The sequence below is a fragment of the Bacillus rossius genome, chromosome 3, assembly GCF_032445375.1.
Source record: "Bacillus rossius redtenbacheri isolate Brsri chromosome 3, Brsri_v3, whole genome shotgun sequence".
NCBI lineage: Eukaryota > Metazoa > Arthropoda > Insecta > Phasmatodea > Bacillidae > Bacillus > Bacillus rossius.
In genome coordinates, this window is record NC_086332.1 from 20,448,286 (window position 1) to 20,468,064 (window position 19,779).

The 19,779-nt window shown below is 39.3% G+C and overlaps 1 protein-coding gene across 1 annotated transcript; it reads right to left on the bottom strand.

Moving 5' to 3' along the window:
• Positions 1-807: 807 nt before the first annotated feature.
• On the bottom strand, positions 808-19,592 carry LOC134530320 (sialin-like). The gene is made up of 9 exons (XM_063365046.1): positions 19,507-19,592; positions 16,113-16,267; positions 10,454-10,678; positions 7,575-7,662; positions 6,278-6,492; positions 4,475-4,627; positions 2,841-2,973; positions 1,693-1,934; positions 808-1,211 (listed from the first exon to the last, which is right to left on the bottom strand). Exons 1-9 carry the CDS (start codon positions 19,547-19,549, stop codon positions 1,029-1,031), a joined length of 1,437 nt encoding a protein of 478 aa, XP_063221116.1. The 5' UTR covers positions 19,550-19,592; the 3' UTR covers positions 808-1,028.
• Between the last annotated feature and the right edge of the window lie 187 nt (positions 19,593-19,779).

Consider the following 19,779-nt stretch of genomic DNA (forward strand, 5'->3'; position numbering starts at 1 on the left):
TGTGTTCATGTTTAGTTATTTACTGTCACAGAAAATGGATAATAAATGCATGTTATTTAATTAAAGCATGATTTTTACCTTTACTATCGTATTTGGTTTATGAGTTAATTTTCATTTTTTTCTTGTACCAGTAAATCTGCAGTGAACAGTGGTGTTTGTGTGAGAGAGAAATGTATTTATCACGTATTATTACCAACTCATTTGTTAAGTTACCAGATACTGTAAATAATGTGTGTAATGTTATACTGTTTAATTGAACCCACAAGAATTTTTTATGAAAATAATATTAAGAAGTAGGTAAATCAGGTGGAATTCAGAGTTGCTCAAGGAGAAAGTGTCATAAACCCAGTGTTCTAATGCATATGATGCATCGGGACCAAATCTATTTGACATTGCTACACATGTGTATTGAGAATAAATGTGTTCTAATAAGATATAGTGGTATTACCTGTCCATATGTTTATAGTCGCATGCAAGGAAAATGCTGTGACATTTATTATGTTGATTACAGTCAGTAAATGCGATGTTAAAAAATTCTATTGAAAATGTCTTGTGTTGTTTTTTTCATCATAGAATGTACTATTTATAAAATAAAAGTTGTGATTTTTATTTGTTTTTAATCATTTTGATGCATTTCTGATTGGTATATCCAAACTGATTGCTTGGTTACTCACTTCATCTGAGTTTGTTGCAGTTTTAATTATTTTGAGTTTATTATTTTTATTATTTAGAGCACTCAAAAAGGACACTTGTAGCCAGTTGCAGCAACAAAAATAACAGGAGCAAAAAAAAACTTTTATTAGACAGCATTTTTGCGAGCACCAAATTTGTAAATGTGTTCATACAGTGGCTAGTATGTTCAGTGAAACCTATTCATTGTCAACAGAAGTTTGCACACATCATCCACAAAACTTTGTGCAGTATTTTCTAGTTCCTGACTTAACATAAAAATCTATAAAGTACAAAGTAATGAAAATGGGCTAATGCTTGTAGAATAATTTAAGCAACTTATTTTTTTTTGTAAATTTTTAATTGTCTTCAACTGGGACTCTTGACTGTTCACTTACACTCACGTAATTATTTACAACTTCGTTACGTTTTGTGTTCCATGGCTGCTCATCCACTGATCCAAAGAACAAGTAAATGATAAATGGGATAATATTCACTCCTCCAGCAACACAAAAGACGTAGTTCCATGCAGACAGTGTTTGCTGAAACAAGTATAGCACATTGACAGTGTAGGCTAGTGGTAGTGAAAATTCTGGCAAACAGTCGGATACCCTGGTTCCTTAAAAAAATCAATTAGTTTACTTGATGAAATCATTTGTGATATTTTACACCATTAGTTGGTAATTGGTCACATGACTAAATGGCTGATGATTGAATGATGATGGATCACTGCAAACTCGGCTAGTCTTTGAATACTGCACTGCATATTAAAAAACCTTCATTATAATAATTTTATAGAATCGCATATAATAATAGCTTGGAGTAGGAATTCATATTTTGGGTAAACTTGCAGCCGGCTCAAGCACTCGTCACTTGTTCCTGAAGGTTCCTTCTTTTTGAAACACAATTCTACTTGATTGACAGCAGCTGCGATGCTGTGCTCTGTAAGAATGTCGTGGAACTAGTCAAACCGTTTTCATAGAGACCTTCAAATGGGTCAGGGAGTACGGTGCTGTTACTGACCTTGTTGTTGGTGAGGAGACCGGTGACGGTGGGTGCGAGGATGCTGACGACGCCCATCGTCATGGTGGACAGGCCGGCGAGCGTGCCCGTGTAGTTGACGGAGAGGTCCATGTGGTTGAGCTGGCTGCCGCCCATGTAGGCGCCCGAGAAGGCCATGGCCAGCGTGACGAGCGAGATGACTCCTGCCGCGCTGCGGTCCACCAGCAGGATGGAGAACAGGGCGGCGGCAGTGCCGAGCGTGGCTGCGAGGGGGAAACATGCTGCAGCATAGAATCACTCTTATCTCCTGCGCTTGGGGCCAACATTCGAGTACAGTTTTGCCAACAGAACTTTCAAATCGAATCATTGTTGGTTTGCCACTGTATACCAACTGTTACGACTTGTTGTGTATATAGTTTGAGCATGTGTAGTGTAGTGTATAGACTTTGAACATTTTAAACTTCCCGCCCTGCAGGGCATTGTGGTTGGTCACACTGGAGTGGCCAGGAAGTAGGTTGGTGCACCTGCGCACAGGAAGAGGACAGTCTTATAATCAACATGGTGGTGAGTGAACGTTGGTTACTATCGCGACTCGTTTTCAATCGAACTATAGTTGTTTACAAATGTTGCATCCGCTAATTATTTCAGTCCACATTTCTTCGTGCTACACCAACAAACATGTGTTTTTGTTCAAATCTTAAATTGTAAAGTTAGAATTTTTTACACAAAATAGTTAATGAACTAATTGTAAGAGATGGAAAAATCCTAAATGCATTGAAATTCAGATGTACACTGGGACACAAAAATTAGCTTGAGATGTGCAGGTAAACTAAAATTGAAAGAAATTACATTCTTGCCACTGTCGTAATCTTTACATGACCATTGTCTTGGCACAGCACAAAGTCATACACGTAGACAGAGAGAGTCATGTGAATGAAACGACAATTTTGGATGTGTAGTTGAATGACGACATTAGTGTAATTTGTTTTGCCGATGTCGTCGAATGATAGTGGATAGAGACTAATGTGAGAGCCCCTGCTCACAAGGTGCAGAGGCTTTTATGTAATGGCTGGTACCTATATAAAGAATATTATTATTCTTATATTTGAATTTAGCTGTTAATTAAACTCATGGCTGAGTTTTTTTAAAAAATTAAGTATTGTACTCACATATTCCATTGAAAATGTGGTAAGATAAAAGATGGCCAAGGTATTGCTTTCTTCTTAACCACTGTGACACAAAACCAAAAGTGATGGTGCTTATCCATGAGAAGAGCTGCGGAATCGCTGAAAAATAACCTGCCTGAAAAAATTTACAATGGTCACATGTTTTTAGTGTTACTATGTAGAGTAATTAAATATTATATTTTATTATACCATAGATGAAAAAAATTTGTTTAATGAACCCTTCCTTTTGCAATTTAATGAAACACCAACGAACTAGGTGTGAGAGGTTCTGGGTTTTAATATGATGTAACAAGTTTCTAAGTGTAATATTGAAATGGTTTATATTTATTTAATAACCCTTTTACCTCTTACATGTGTTACGTCTACCAGTATTAAATCATTTATAAACACAATTTTTAAAAACATTACTGCAAATTGTCTGCATGATCATACACCATAAATATTATTAAATATAATGTGCTCTCAAGAGTCCAAATACTTCCTAAATAATCAAGTAAGTATAGTGTGTTAATTTATGTTAAATATATTTTGGCATGTAATTTCCCTGTTTGAGTAGGCATTTGGATGAATAAAATAAAATATATATTGAGTGATAAACTAATTTTTTTTTACAGCCTTAATTTGTAGGTACTTTCTTAAAATAATTAGAAGCTGAATTGAATAAGGCCAGAAAATATACCCAACTTGGTTAAATTTTAAGTGTAGTACCGTATCACATGAACATCTACAAATTTGAGACTGGTGTGGAAGGGGAGAGGGGGATAATTGTAAACCAAAATCAGTGAACATGTACAGAAGATTGTATAAAATTACTCAACATAAAAAAATTTGGAAATTGGATGCTAACTTGTTCGTCCGTTCTGAGAATCGCTGTCGAAACTCAAGTATACGTGTAAAGCTTTTTTTACTCTGATTTAGAGAGATCCAGTGAATACTGTCGTTACAAACTTATTAAGAGAGAGAGGCAGTAGATGTCTTGGATTTCCGTATAGTACCTACCATTTTTAGAGCCACTTTTGTGTTGTCTGGTGGAAGCTTGTTATTTCGAAGGTCATGTGAGGTAATGCTGTCAAGCAATGAATGAAAAAACTGAATTTGTCAAACCAAATTGTAGAACATACTAAGTTCTGCTCTTAGACTTCCGGGTGTACGTTTTTAATTTTGTCGCAAGCACCTTGTTACGTTAAACACCAAAACATGGCGCTCAAGAAGCTGCAAAAAAAAATCTGCAGTAATTCCTTTAAGTTGATCCTCATCCGGTGATGTGAAAGCATTCTCGTAGTGCTCTTGTTTTCTATTGTATCTTAAATCTTCCTCTTTTCCATTAATATATCGACGTAACTTCAAGTATATCCATTTGGTCAGGCATGTGACTGCTAGTCCACATAACTTCGAATAACTTCGATAAATTAAAATTATTGTTGATGTTTGGTGAATAACATATGAGCCATCCCAAAGTTGGCCTCAACTATGGATAAGTCCCAAAAATGTTTAAACTTATTTGTAGCAAATTATGTGGGAATATAATATATATATATATATATATATATATATATATATAATACATACACACATATAGTTAAATATATATCTAGTTAAAGTAGTGGGAATGACACCTGGGTAGTGGTGTATCCAAGGATGTTGGTCATGTACGTCGGCAGCGCCATGCCAAGCGTCGACATAACCCAGACCCCAGGTATGCCCATGATGATGTATGCCCAAACAGCACGCGACAGAAGCATCTCCTTCCACGGCAGCTTCGAAGCTGTCTGGGAACAAACAAGTTTAATTGAATTGTATACTCGTGAAAACAGGGAGAGTTAAATAGGAGTTAGCATTGCCGCCACCCGTCCCTATGGAATAGTTACGGGGAATGCCTAGCGGGCTAAGGGCGTAGCTTTAGATTCGTTGTCCGGTGGGCGCCAGGCTAGCTTGGAAGAACGACCGTGAGGAGGTTCGTGGGTTCGCTGCCCCAGCGTGCCCCGCTAGGTACGTCGGCTTACGGTGGTGATTGGCTTACTGAGTGGATACAGGATGCGCCCTAGGCAGTGTAGGAGACTGCATACCTATACATGTGACACTGAAATTACACACGAGTTGGACTGAATTATTTTAATAATGCGCCGTTATGCACGATTGACACACAGCACTGGTACACGTTTATGACATATCACTACATAGCACTACATGATTACGTTACTCAAACTACCCTAATCTCCGCGGCAGTCTCGCGGGGCGGTATGGTTACCGGAGGCGGCCAGTACCGTGAGTTAACCCGTGACGCGGTTCGGCTCTGCCGAAAATGGTCCGGGGACACGTGAGCAGCGGTAAAGCGAGGTTGTGATATATTTACTTACTGAACATAAAGACTTATCGGTGCACTTAAAATGTAAGCTACTCACGGGACACACGTCCGCCCCGGCCGCGAGTGTTCGGAGACTGCCGAAGATGGCCGCCACGCGGGGGCGGTAGGACTCGTCCCCCCCCCCCCCCCCCCACGTGCCTAGCGCCAACACCTTCATTTTATCTTAAAGTTATAATTTTATATAATACATCCTTCCAGGTACTTAATTAAAAATTAGTACCTGGAAACTGTTTGCTGAGGGCTTAATATTTCTATCACTAATAATTAACTGTTTGAAAATATAGTCACATGGAAGACTGTTGTTTACAAGCATTAACACTGATGAGATACTGGATTTCATTTAATGGCACTGACAAATATCCTGGTAATTAGAATCTTATGTTTTAATTGTTACGTAGGTCAGGTGGCGAATCCCTCACTTGACTCGTTCCGGAAGTGGCTGGGGCGCGCTCCGAACAGGAGGGTCACTGATCGGGTGAGAACCGGCTGAAGGTAGCGTCGGTACGACGTCAGCATGATCATAATTTCAAGGCCATTTCAACTCGGTGAAACCATTTCTGCTAAGCCCAGAAAATTCTTACAACTATACAAAACATATCTTTCAACAAGGTATAACCATAAATTTTTATGTTATTTGAGAAAATTGGGCAAGCTCATGGTCTTGCAACAAAATTTTTAGCACAACCATGCGGATGAGCATAATTTTGAGGATTGGAAATATCACAGTTCATCACATGTATTGTTTTATCATCTATTCAACCCTTGAAGAAACGTGAAATATGCAATTAGGTACACCACTGTAATTAATATTCTTAATTGCACCTATTCATAAATGCTTTATTCGTATCATGAGAGAAAAACTAATTTCATAAATACATGGTGTGGTATGTTTCCTCCAGTAATTGTAGCAATGATAATTTCATGATATGTAACTTAAATACCTACGAAATGAAGTTTTGCTTTCAACGCAAAGATAAAACTTATGTACGTAATTAATTGAATTAAAGCTTATTGGACATATTACATTAGATCTTGCTACAAAATGATGAGGTACCTGAACGTGATCTTTTTTGGTTTTCTTTATTATGTATGAGCGCTCTTCCTCTGAGATTCTTGGGTGCGTTTCTGGGGAGTCGAACACGAATATCATCCACAATGCCGACCAGGCGATCACCAGGGACGGGAATAAGTAGAAAATGAACGGCCAGCCCAGGGTGTCTACTATCTTGCCAGTCATCGCGCTCGATATTATGACTGCCAAGATGGTTGCTGCAATCACAATACGTCAAAATTGTGTACACGAACAGTACTGGTGTAGGGTGTATCTACATGGAGCTGAAAGAACTTGATTATATGTAATATATGTGCACACAATTAGTGATAAATGCGTGTTTATCGGTGGTTTAGACGTTTAATATTAAGGATATCTTAGTTCCTAATGAATGACCAAATCCAGGAAATCAACTGTACAGTTCAAGAGCAACAAAAATTAAATTTAAGAAAATTAATTTAAGAAAAATCCTTCATTCAGGGAATATTTCACATTCGGTGTTTCTAACGTTACACTGCCTTACCGTATAAAAGCACTAATAATATCAGATATCAGATATACTTATACTACAACAAATTAGATTATACCACTTGAAAGAGCGTTAGATTTTCCGTCGGACAATCATATTTTTAGTCTTCATAGTCACTTAAAAATTTGGCCAACATCAGTTAAAAAACATTTTAATATTTCAATCATTGTAATTATGAAATATTTTGACCCTAATTTTATTTTATAAAAATTTATGTAATGTCAAATTTCACTAAAAATTCATTTAAATGACTTAAAATTGTACACTGGTATATCTAGATATGAAAGTAACGTTATAGTAGGGTTTTCTAACAGAAAATCTAATGCTCTTTTAGATGGGGTAGTTGAAATTTTTGCAGCCTAAGTACCTATGTTTGAAACTGTTATCGCTTTTATACGGCAATGTAGTGAAAAGTAGGAAAAACATAATACGTGAAATATTTCCTGAACTAAGGTTTTTTTAATAAAAGTTACTAAACTAATTTTGTATTGTTTTGAACTATAGTTATGGCCATTAGGAACTGAGACACTGTATAAATGCAATATTTTACATAGCCACATAGTGACATATTTAATTACTTTTAAACAAATGTTCTGCTGATATTTTCTTTTGCATACTTAGTTAGGTACATACAATTTTTAACATTTTGGGGACCAAAAAATATTGCATGTTAACTAGATTTATTACAACGTTAAAACTTTCCATGTTACCGTAAACGTCGTGGAACAATTTTAATTAATCTTCGGTAAATAAGTTATAGAATATACTCACACGAAAACACGATCCCTCCTAGCTGTTGCCTTTCTTCAGGTGGGAACCATGATGCAAACATGCCCATATTTATAGGTATAACTGGACCCTGAAAACAATCAACACTGTTTTTAACCGACACAATTTCTTCACCAGATACAATGAATGATTAATTCAAATGTCAAAAGGACTTAGTTTTTAAATATTAGTCGCACCCAGTGTGTTAACTATGCAGTGACTCCCGAGAACTAAAAAAATAATAATAAATAAGGTACTAGAAATATATACCTAATTCAAGTGAAGAGGTTAATTCTTTATTTATGTTGCAGACGTATACACGAGAGATAAAGGGTTTTGGAAATTATATTTAGTGCAAGGGATTAATAATAATTCATAACCCCACAGCTCGGTTTTTAAAAACAGTTCTGAAATATATATATATATATATATATATATATATATATATATAGTTTCGAACGCAAACAGGAACGCGACAAGCGCCAGGTTCGAAACTGGCTGGCGGCCCTGCCAGGCCACTGATGACATGCGCGTGTCACGTGGCTTCCGCTGATGTAAGGCATGCCACGCGCGCCTGGCTGGATTACAAGGGTCGCCGCTACCCCCTTCCCCTTCCGCTCCCCGCGCAACGCCCTGCCAAAGCGCCGTTATCTTATCGCTAAGCGGCCTTGAGAATTCCGCGAACTAGCGACTCCGTTCTCGACTGTTCGGGCTTTGGGTCAGCCCCGGATGACGCAACTCTTCACTGCTGCTCTCGTCGGTTCGAGAAGGTCGCCTGAGTACTTAAGCCGCGACGTGGGCCTCTGCGGGAGTTCCCAGCGGATTCCGAGCGACGGGAAGTGCGCCATCTGAGAAGTGGTATGGAGTCCCCCCTTGAGAGAGGCGCGACGCGGAGCGACGGGATCGTGAGAGTGCGGCGACTGAGTGGCGCGAGACTGTGTGTGTGGACAGGCGCGAGGTAAGGGGCGAACCACTGTTGAGCGTAGCTCCAGTGAGGAGTGCGAACTACGGAACTTGAGTGACTTGAGAATAAACATTTTAAAGTGCCAGTGACTTGTATTCGGACATTTTTGTAGTAAAATTATTTGTTATAAATGTAAATATTAGTAATCAATAAAATTGTAATAAAACTTAATCGGGCTATCCCTTACGAACGCAGTTCTCCCCACATTATAAATCGTAACAATATTGAATACTAAGTATTTATTTAAGTTCTTAATTTGGTTAAATTAATACTTTACCACTCGTGTTTATAATATTACTCCAGTCATTTGATTATTTTATTCCAATTAATTATTTTATGGATAGTTAAGTAATTTTTTTTATACGCCCAGTAAGTATAACTTCTAACGCGAGTACATAAGTATGCGAACCTATTTTTTAATCAAATGTTTAAAGGAAATAATTTTAGTTCAAATTTAACGATCAACTGTAAAAAAATGTGTGTATTATATATCACAGATTTTAAAGATAAATTTAGTTAACAAGGCCTGCCGTTACAAGTACGGGTTGCCAAGCATTTGATGGACGGATGGATGATATTTTTCGTGATGTCCGATTGGCGGGCGGGCTGTTTGTTAGTAATTCCGGCGTTAGGTTTAATCTTCTCTCGGCGCACTTAATGACAATAATGACAATGACAACCCCGCACATCTTAGTCATGGGTAGGGACCGAAAAAATTCTCGGGTTCATTGACCTCTAGGATGAACTCCATAGTTCTACGTACACTCAGTCAAATGCCACCCACTCATTGGCTGCTGTCTTGTGAGACGTTCCAACGTAACAGCCTGTGATTCGATAAAGCTTTGGTTGGGTGTTTCTCATTGGCCCAGAGTCACCCAGGTGAGTTGTGAACCAATAACAGAGACAGCACTGAGGTATAACGATTTGTATTTTAGCCTATCGCGAAATGAATTCGCGAATTTTTTCCGGTCTCTAGTCATAGGCCTTCCCGAGGCCTTTATATTGAAAATGTTGTAGGTGTGTAGTGCGGGCGCACCAGTGGCGGATACAGAAAAATCTCAAGGGGGAAGGGGGGGGGGCGCTGGTCTACCTCTTCCACACACTCCCTTGTTACGTCACCTTGGTTGCTTGGATGCAGCCAGATATCTTTTTCCAAGCTCTATCCGTTTCATTTACGTCTCGCCCGAATATTTGCTGTTGTTGGTGCATAATTGTGTGCTATATGTAGTTAAAATGGCCAATTGTGCAGTATACAAATGTCAAAATCACTACAGAAAAACTAAAGATTCTAGTCCCATGCAAAGCTTAATAAAACTTTATTCAAACTGTTTCCAAGACATGAAGTCGTTAAAGGCAAGTGTATGAATGTGTATTGTATAACATCGGCGGCCGGGTGCGCGCCCTTCCCTTGCCAAGAACCATGCTTGGTGCTGGGCTGCCCTTGTCAAGGGGGGTGGGGGGGGGGGGCGCCCGGGGCGCGCCCCCTGCGGCCCCCCCCCCCCCTATCAGGGGCGTAGGAACCGGGGGGGGGGGGACAGGGGGGACGTGTCCCCCTGAACTTTTTGGGTGGAGGGGACTGTCCCTCCCCCCCCCCAACTTTCTAGACCGTGATATTTTTATTTTATAATATTATTCTGCCCAACTTTATTTGTAATTTCTTCACTAATCAAATTTTATCTTAAAGAAACAATAATAATTTTAACATCGATGTATCCAATGGTTAGATACAAAAACTGTTTAAAAAGCGCTATTTTGCACTTTTAAAATCAAAATTTTCCGGTGGAGTACCCACGGACCCCCCGTCTTAGTAAGAGGGGAATAGGTTTACATGACATCAAAATCATTATTTGTCCCCCCCAACATTCTGAACACAGCTACGCCAATGCCCCCTATGAATCCGCCACTGGGGCGCACTCACGCCCAGGAGGCCGCCCAGCGCCTGGAGGGCGATGAGCGCGCGCACGCTCCAAGCGGCCGTGACGGGCAGCAGCAGGTAGAGCGCGCCGCCCAGCGCGTTGGCCAGGCCGAGCGCCATCTTGGGACTCCACAGCTCGGCGAGGCGCGCGCCCGCCAGGCACGAGCACAGCATGCCGTAGCTGCCCGCCGTCAGCACGTAGCTCTGCGTCACCTCGTCCCAGTCGAACTGCAACTCGCGCCGCCTCGTCAAGCTGGGGAACATACCCGAATACTCACGTTGGCAAGCCTTCTTTTCACAGACGAGACAGCCAAACCCGAAGTTCCCCGAAGTTCATGCTCGCTTTTTTTTTTCCCCCGTACCACAATAGGTGTATTTATTTGAGGGAAACCGTTTACATGATTTCACAGTATCTTTAATGTAGCTATCCTGACCAAATCAACCGTCCACAATGTTTTAAAGTATTTATAATGTAGCTAACCTAACCTAATTTATCATTAGTTATCATGAGTTAACAAAAAAAAAAACCGAAGATGCACGATCGGGCGTCTGTTGAAAGAAGGCTTGCCAACGTGAGTATTCGGGTATGTCCAGAAGGACGAGTGAATCGTATAGGCTTCCCTCAGCGGGGGCTCCCGTTCCACGATGCCTCGCGCACGGAGACGGAACCCCCTGGAACATTCCGCTATCGCGTCTGCTGCCTTTTTCTTCCGCAGTGCACGGGAACGTAACAAGTGGCAACCAATATAATTGCATTTCAAAGATACGAAATTTTAACTTAATTTAAAACAAAAACATACAGGCTGCTTAGAAACAATAGCACATGTGGAATGCATATTAATAAACATAAAAATAAACGAAAAAGTACTTGAAACATTTTTTTTTAAAACGTATTTAGAACATAAATAAACATGGCCACCACCGCAGCCATCTACGCGGCTTCTATTGGTCGTACGGAACAACGTCAACGGAAGAGCTCAGCATTGCCGAGCTAAACCGAACGGGTCCGTCTCCGACTGCATGTATCTGTTCCGTGAGGTACGTCTCCAGTTACGTGACCAGTCTCCGTTTTTGTGTCATTGTATAACGGGCCTAAGCAAGGTACGCAACGTTAGGAGCGTACGCGGAATTTCATTTCCGATGGAATAATTGGGTGGTGGGGATTGAACCCCTTTGCTCGCTATTTGCTTTTAAACTGTTTTCTATTGTTGCTGGGAATAATACTTCCATTATATATATATATATATATATATATATATATATATATAACAGGAGGGAGGATATATGTCTCATCCCCCCCCCCCTCATCACAAAAAAAACACTCTCCTGCGTACGCCCATGCGCAACGATGCAACAAGTACCAATAGAAAAAAATAACAGCCGTTTATGAAGCACGCAAGTCTCAAGACATCCTCAACACTATAACTTCAAAATGTTAAACAGTATGAAACATATTTTTACCCCTTACCCCAGACTTCTTTTAATAATTTATATTTATCACTTAAACAAAATAATTTTTAAATATTTTGATAAAAATAATTTTTATCACTGTGTGAATGTTTAACAAGTGTAAACATGATGTACTTATATAATAACAACAACATCGTGGGCTCTATGCACATAACGTCTGCGTTTTTAAAAGTTTTCGGAACATTTCTCTTGAAATATGGCCGTCGAAAACGCATGCCAAAACTCAAAACATAAGAAAGTTATTAGTTGTACAACACTTGCGTTGCGCTATTGCGACTTGCGTAGTTTGTAAACATTTTGCGTCTTGCGTTTCTTTATTTCTTACATAGTTTAAGGCTCGCTCTCATCGTCAAATTAGTTATTTCATTCCCAATGGCATTACTCTGCTCTAAGGACTATTTCGTTCGTTCAGTTCTGCATTTGCACTTTGGTGGAATGTTTTGCCACCAGTAATAATTTACCATCTAAACGTTATTTGAAGGCAGCAAAACGTCACGCAAGTAAACACAATTAAGAAAACTTGCGCGACTTACATAACACTTTGTAAATTTCTGTAGAAAAAAAATTGTAAAAGAGCTATCGCCTTAAACTTACAGAGAAAAAAAAACATACAGAGCCTTAATGAAAAATTATTTAAAAAATGCCATAATTTTTTTTAACAGGTTTTATGCCAAAACAATTATATTTCGTTTAATTTTCAAAATTTGTCATAATTATAGCATATTGTATAATTTAATTGAATGCCTCAAGTCAATAGTGACTGGCAGTTTCATATAGTTTACCCTGAGAATTCATTTGTTTTCAGTATTATTATTTTTTAAAGGACCTTAACTGTAATAATACTGTTAATAGACACTATTCCACGGTTTTTAAAATTTATTCATGTATCTATTTTTTGGCTTTAATTAAAAGATAAAACATGTTATGACATAAAATCTGAGGAAATCAGTATGCCGAATTTCGGTTTTTATCTCTTCTTCATTTGAGGTAAATTTGGAACTTTTTTACCTTTCATTTTAAATTTATGTTGAATTTGAAATTCGTTTGGATGGCTTGCAAATCATTTGATAGGGAAGTTGATCTTCACGAGAAGAATTTTTCTACCTGGGGGAGGGATGGAGGACATGTCCCCCATCTAGCATTACCATCAAAACATGGAAATAATTTGAAAGCAGGCAAAGATGTTCTATCTCCTCCTCCCACCGAAAAGAAATGTGTAACAGCACACAAAGACTTGAAGTTAAGTTAAATTTTGATGGTGGCAGCCAAGACGGTAACAAAGACAAAGGGTAATAGTTACGATGAAGATTTACATTAAGGAGGCGCAGCCACTGTACTCCTATCAAACCCAAGACGAATACTACTTACAAAGAGACTGGCCATGCCAAGTCGGACACTCCTGTCACCGCAAACTTAAAGAACAGATTAAACCCTATAGTAGTAGAGACCCATGACGATTAAGACGAATAAGGCCGAGGCCGCAGAATCACTTGCTTTTATTTTATAAGGAAGCAGTGGTGCGCTTGCGCAGAGACACAAGAAAGAGGGGGGGGGGAATTTGAAAGGCCAACGGTATAGAGAGGGGGAGTGAGGTGGGCTAGCACCCGACAACTTCTGTCTTGGAAACGTCCGCTACAATTTTATTACGAACAAAGTAAGAATATTTCATAAAATTTGAACTAATCTCCTTCAAAATACTCTCCTTGGCTAGCGATGCTCACTTATCGCAAGGTTGATTCCATGATTGTAAGCATTTCTGGAAGGTTTTTTTCGGAAGGCCCACCAACTGATCCGGCGTGGTTCTCTGAATGTCGGAAATGGTGTCAAAACATTTTCCTTTTAGCACGACCCATATTTCTGGTCGTTGTTTCGCAAACAACACGTTCATGGAAATCCATGACTAGAGTTACGGAAATTTCGCGCATTCATTTAGTCTAAAGTTAGAATGCAAACCTTCACATTCTCGCACTGTGTTCATGATTGGACCGCAGTTCTTTGGACACGCCCCTGCACGACCAGTGAGCCAAGACGTCCAGCTAGGAGAGAAGTAAGCGAATCCAGGTAGTGCCAATCCAAGTTCCCAAACTTGCGCATGATAGATTCTTTTCGATTCCTTTCTACTCTGTCCGACTCTTCTCCTGTATTCTTCTACACTTAACGCACGCGAACTTGCACCCAGAAGGGTTTTCCCTGTGCCTATGCAGATTTTATATGGGCTCAAATTATCTAGTAGTTATAGTCTAGAATTAGGATTGAGGGGGAGCAGGGCCACCAAGAGGGGGGGGGGCAAAAGGGGCAAATGCCCAGGGGCCTGGTAGACTTAGGGGCCCGGGGGCCCGGCAGCCTTAGGGGCCCGGGCGCCCGGCTGGGAAGTGGAAAACAATGGCTGTAATAACATTTTTTCCCTGCTATTAAAACATCTTGTACAATATATATATACACACACACCCACACACACACACACACACATATATACATATATATATATATATATACACATATACATACATACATACACACATATATATATATATATATATATATATATAGTGTCTCACTAAAACTACAGTCGATAACCAATAACCTAACCGAGCAGTACTTGTAACATTCAGTTCACACCAAAATACTTGCGTAGTAGCAGAAATGGGAACGCCAGGTACGAGCACAATAGGTTTGGGGTCAATGCCCTTTAGACTCGCCCTTCTGAAGTAAAGAATGCGGTGATGGGCCCTGGCTGGAGGGGGTGTCATGGAAATATCTGATTAAATGAAACATCTCAAATCAATTCATGTTTCAAATATTGGTCCAAACCAGTTGATACCAATCCAGCTTTTAAACACACTACGGAGATTAAAATTGGATAGATTATTTCCAAACGTGTGTATCGCTGTTCGAGTATTCTGCACAATTCCCGTGACAGTTGCCGAAGCCGAAAGGTCCTTCAGCAAAATGAAGGAAATAAAAAATGTACATCGCTCAACCATGTCTCAGGAAAGGATAAGTGGGCTCACCTTGCTTGCCTTAGAGCCTGATCTCGCTCGGTCATTGAACTACGACGATGTAATTAACGATTTTGCTTTGAAAAATGCACGGTAAACAGATTTGTCGTGATTACTTCTGAACTATTTAATTGTTTGTAAATCAATATTATTGAGTAGCATAATCCTTTTAAATGCATTATATGTTTAAAATTTTAAATAATATACTACAGTGTATGATTATTATGAATGTAGGTAGTGATTCGATATGAAGTAATGACTGTTCTGTTGTAAAACATTTTGAAGTGTTATTAAATTTAGACATTTTTATTAGTATATGACATTTGAATAGTTGTGTTTTAGTAGGATGTAAAATATATATCATTGTTATTTAAAATGCATGTCATTTATGATTTTGCATCGAACTAAGGGTATTAAATTAATTTGAATAAATTATTAATATGTATTACAAATTTTTTAATGTAATGAACGTGGTTCAATGTGTTTGATGTTTTCGAAGTAATAATATTAATTATTACTTTAAATTATTTTAATAATATTTATATTCAGAATAAATTATTATACTTATGGATTTTAAACACTCATATAATAATGCAATTTCTGATTACCATTTAAGATTTTTTTTAGCAATATATACATCAAAATTAATTATTATTTGTATTTTGATGGGATTAACAATGTAAAAGTGCACTGAGATAATACATGCCAATGCTCTCTTTTTTTTTGCGTAACTAGGAAATCGTTATGTATGTGCAAATGAAGGATGCAATTTTACGATACCATATATATTTATGTATACGTAGTACGTAGTAGTGGTATGCAAAAAAGAAAAAGGAAGGGTGCCTACTACCCCAGCTGCCCAGGGGCTCACAAATTCTCTCAGCGGCCCTGAGGGGGAGTTAGTCATGGCATCAATCGATGCCATGGCTGGCCAATCCCCTCCTAGCACACGATGCATGCGACTCTTCCCAGCATGACTAGGCGTAGGCTTTGGCCTGAGACGCACTTAGGGCCCTTCCTAACCCGGACTCCTCCCAAAGGTTAAGGGGGGGGGGGGCGTAGTGCCAATTAACAAGGCTAAAAATGTGTTGGCTAAGAAATCAACAAATGGCAAAGCCAACATGAGTTTAGCACACCTATGGCATTGAACTGAACATCGAGGCGAGACGAATGCGCGTAGTTTCCGAGCCCACCTTCCCGTCGCCCTCGCCGCTGGCGTTGCTGGCGTTCTTCCGCACCATGGCTGTGATGGCGACGGGCAGCGACGACTTGAGCACGACGTTCAGCAGCGCGCCGAGCGTCGACACGCCGGCGAACACGTACCTGGCGGGCACGTGGCACTTGCGCCCTGCAACACGCGCGTGCTGCGTGCGAGGCCGCCGCGGGGGGACGCACCACAAAGCCGAAATACCACAACGCCGACAGCTAGAAAACTGCTGTGTACCACAACGCCGAATTACCACAACGCCGAAATACACTAACGCCGAAAAATGTCATTGCAGGACTGCCACATAGGTTAGGTTAGGTTAGACTAGGTTAGGTTAGACTAGGTTAGGTTAGGCTAGGTTAGGTTAGGCTGGGTTAGGTTAGGCTAGGCTAGGATAGGCTAGGTTAAGTAAGGTTAGGTTATATTACGCTAGGTTAGGTTAGGTAAGGTTAGGTTTGATTGTGGTATTTCGGCGTTAAGGTACATTTAAGAAACACACACAAATTCATTCAGTTGTTATTTCGGCGTTGTGGTACACAGCATTTTTCTAGCTGTCGGCGTTGTGGTCAATTTTGACATTCGGCGTTATGGTATTTCGGCGTTGTGGTAACGACCCCCGCCGCGGCCCTCGGGAGGGGCTGTCGCACCAAGAAGGATGAACTTGCAAGTCGTGTTCAATTCTGATTAGTCAAATCCAAAATGGTCTCGAATTCGAATCGCAAATAGTACCTCGAATATTCCTCTCGAAATCGAATCTAGGTGTCAAGTGTCAAAAACAAAATAATGTACAATAAATGAAAAAAAAATTATAACTATGGCGTTGAAACATTCTACCCTTTAAATTTTTTTTCCCCTTCTGGATCCACCAATGCTCTTAAGAGATCCGCCCAGTCAGGGGTGTATCTGTGTTCGTGCAGCGGGATGATAAGTGCAACGCTCGCTGGTGCTTCTAGCACGGCATCGCCTCTCAGCGCAAGACTCTGAATTGGCGCGCGGTCTTCTTATAGTGCATAGGGCAAACATGATATTTGAGCAGTAACGATAACGTTATATTGCTGAGAAATGAAGGTTAAGATGTAGTTGAAGTCCCTTGGGGGCTGTCAAGAATCTTTACCGGGTGTTACATGCTAGAGATGTTATTGTAAACACTTATTAGCCATTTTCACTATTCTAAAAAAAAAAAGTTAAAAACGAAATCCGGAAACATAACTACTCCTCCAACCTCAGCGCATTCTTAAAAGATTTTTACGTAAACAGACACCACTCAGTTATCTTGAGCAGTTTTTTTTAATCGCATTGTTTCTTCAGAAACTCTGCACACCAAATGTGTGCCCTGGTTGTGTGACTTGGCTGTCGACGAGACGTTAAAGCTATTTTAAATATAATAAATAACTGAAAAATAAAAAAATCCGTCTGGTTACACCTAGCACTCCAAGTGACAGTGTTGTGGTTCAGTCATAGCTGGACGTGACCTAAAACGAGACCCTGAGATGAAGCAACGACTGATTGCGAGGAGAAGAAGCAATATCGACGCAGTTATTTTTATTGATGTTCGTTCTCAAAGCAAGGGTATCAAACCCCGAAAAGACAAATTTATTTTGACGGGATCTCTTGTCGTTTATGTACTTCCTTCCCACTTCCTCCTGTTTTTCATGCTATCCTCGTGCTCAACTAGTGATCATCGCCTGATGCTGACGATTCAGATTATCACATCATTTATTTAAGCCCTTGGTATTAATCAAGTGCGTTTGTCTCAAATTTGACAGATCTCAAAAGTAGTAGGTGCCAGTGGTACCGATTTCCCAATTGTCACCCGTAAAGCAACACATGATTTTGTTTACTTACACTGACAACCATGCGGCGGAGTTGTTTACAAACACTGTTGACAGAACAGCAGTGCCAGAATACTAGGTAGTACCCCATGAGACAAAATGTATCTGCCGTTTGAACTCGAACTGCACTGGTACATTTTTTTTTAAGTTCAAAAATATCAAATCGCTTTGACTTGCAAAGAAATGTCACATTTTATCAAATAATTGTATTTAAAATTGATTGGTATTCATGCGCACTGATTCTCCAGAATAAATCTTGAATGCTGGGAATGATATAATTAATTAATGGTTAGTAATGATCTGAAGAACAAAAATGCACTTCAAAATAACTTCATTAAATAAGTTAATCGCGTGATTATTAAAATTTCTTGCACAATAATAAAGTCCAAAACTGATAGCTGTAATCACCCGCATGAAATAATCAAATATTTCCTCGCTGCCTTTACAGACAGAGCCTGTTAGTAAACAGTGAAACAAATTAAAGTTGTATTCATCGACAGTGTGCAAACTAAGGTGTAAATATTTTATCAATATCTCTTATAGATATAAGTCTCAATCCACCTACTTATCAGAAGTTTTCCGAGAAGCATTACGTTTACTTTTCTCTAAATTATGTATTTCAAATGCCTATATTTACTTTATTTATTTACATGTTTTCTACGATGTCGTTAGAAACTGACGCGTAAGCTCAAAATATCATACGTTGAGGGAAATCAATAAAAAAAATTGGCCTCTATGGCAATTACTCTATAGGGTTGTAGTTGTGTAGTATATTTGCTCCTGGTAAGTAGCCAATCAGACGCGTGCCTGTACAAGATTCGAATATGGGCACTCTCGAATGAAAGTGCTGTGTTTTACCCCTGCGTGACTTCGTTTGGTAGTTCACGTACAATTATTATTCATCCAATAAATACGTAACTCACACAAAATTAAATATTAAGTAATCTTACAGCTTAACCACAAAAATCCAATCACATATAATCGCAGTGTTTTATTAGATATTTTAAGTTAGTATTTTAAAGAAAAAACAAACCTAACATACTTAAAAGTAATACTTTTTCCTAGCTCAGAAAAACGATTTGATTTCGACAACCATTCGTTTGTGTGACTTAAAATGTAGGCATTCAAACTCCTATAGTTTTTATAATCTTAATAAATGGGTGAAAATTATGATATGTGTGCGAGTGTATTTTCAATTTCAAATCTCTTGAAGTTGTCCATATTTAATTTAAACCAGAGGAACAGATATTTTGGTCAAATATATTTAAATTTAGCAGGAAAGAATTATTTATAATGTGGTCACTTGTAGCTTGCAATGTGAGCAACTGTTGAACACAAATTTTTTGTGGCTTTCTTAAATATTAAGAAAATGTGAGAAGCTAATCAAAAATATATAATTTCCGTTATTCATCGGTCATTATTACGGTAAAATTATCAAGTTAATAAAAAAACTGTTTGTTGTGGACTTTGACGAATTTTTGTTCGGAACCCGCAAAATATACATTGAACTGCCGTGAACGAACTCTAAGTGTCCCTATGTTGGCCTACCTGTGGTCGCCTGGGGGCTTTCTTCGTCGTCGAGCAAGACCATGTCGGCGTCCCGATTCGCGTGTGCACGAGTCTGTCACATGAATGTAATTTTTAACTTTTAGCAACGCAGACAATCAGTACTGCGAGTGATAAGATACTGAACTGTGCGGTTGTGCGGTCGCACATGTGGGCAGCCTTCATGAGAGACGAAGACTTTAATCCGCTCGACTATCGTCACAGGTACCTAATCTCAACTAACCAGAAAACACTAAGTCTCGGCAAACGGAACTG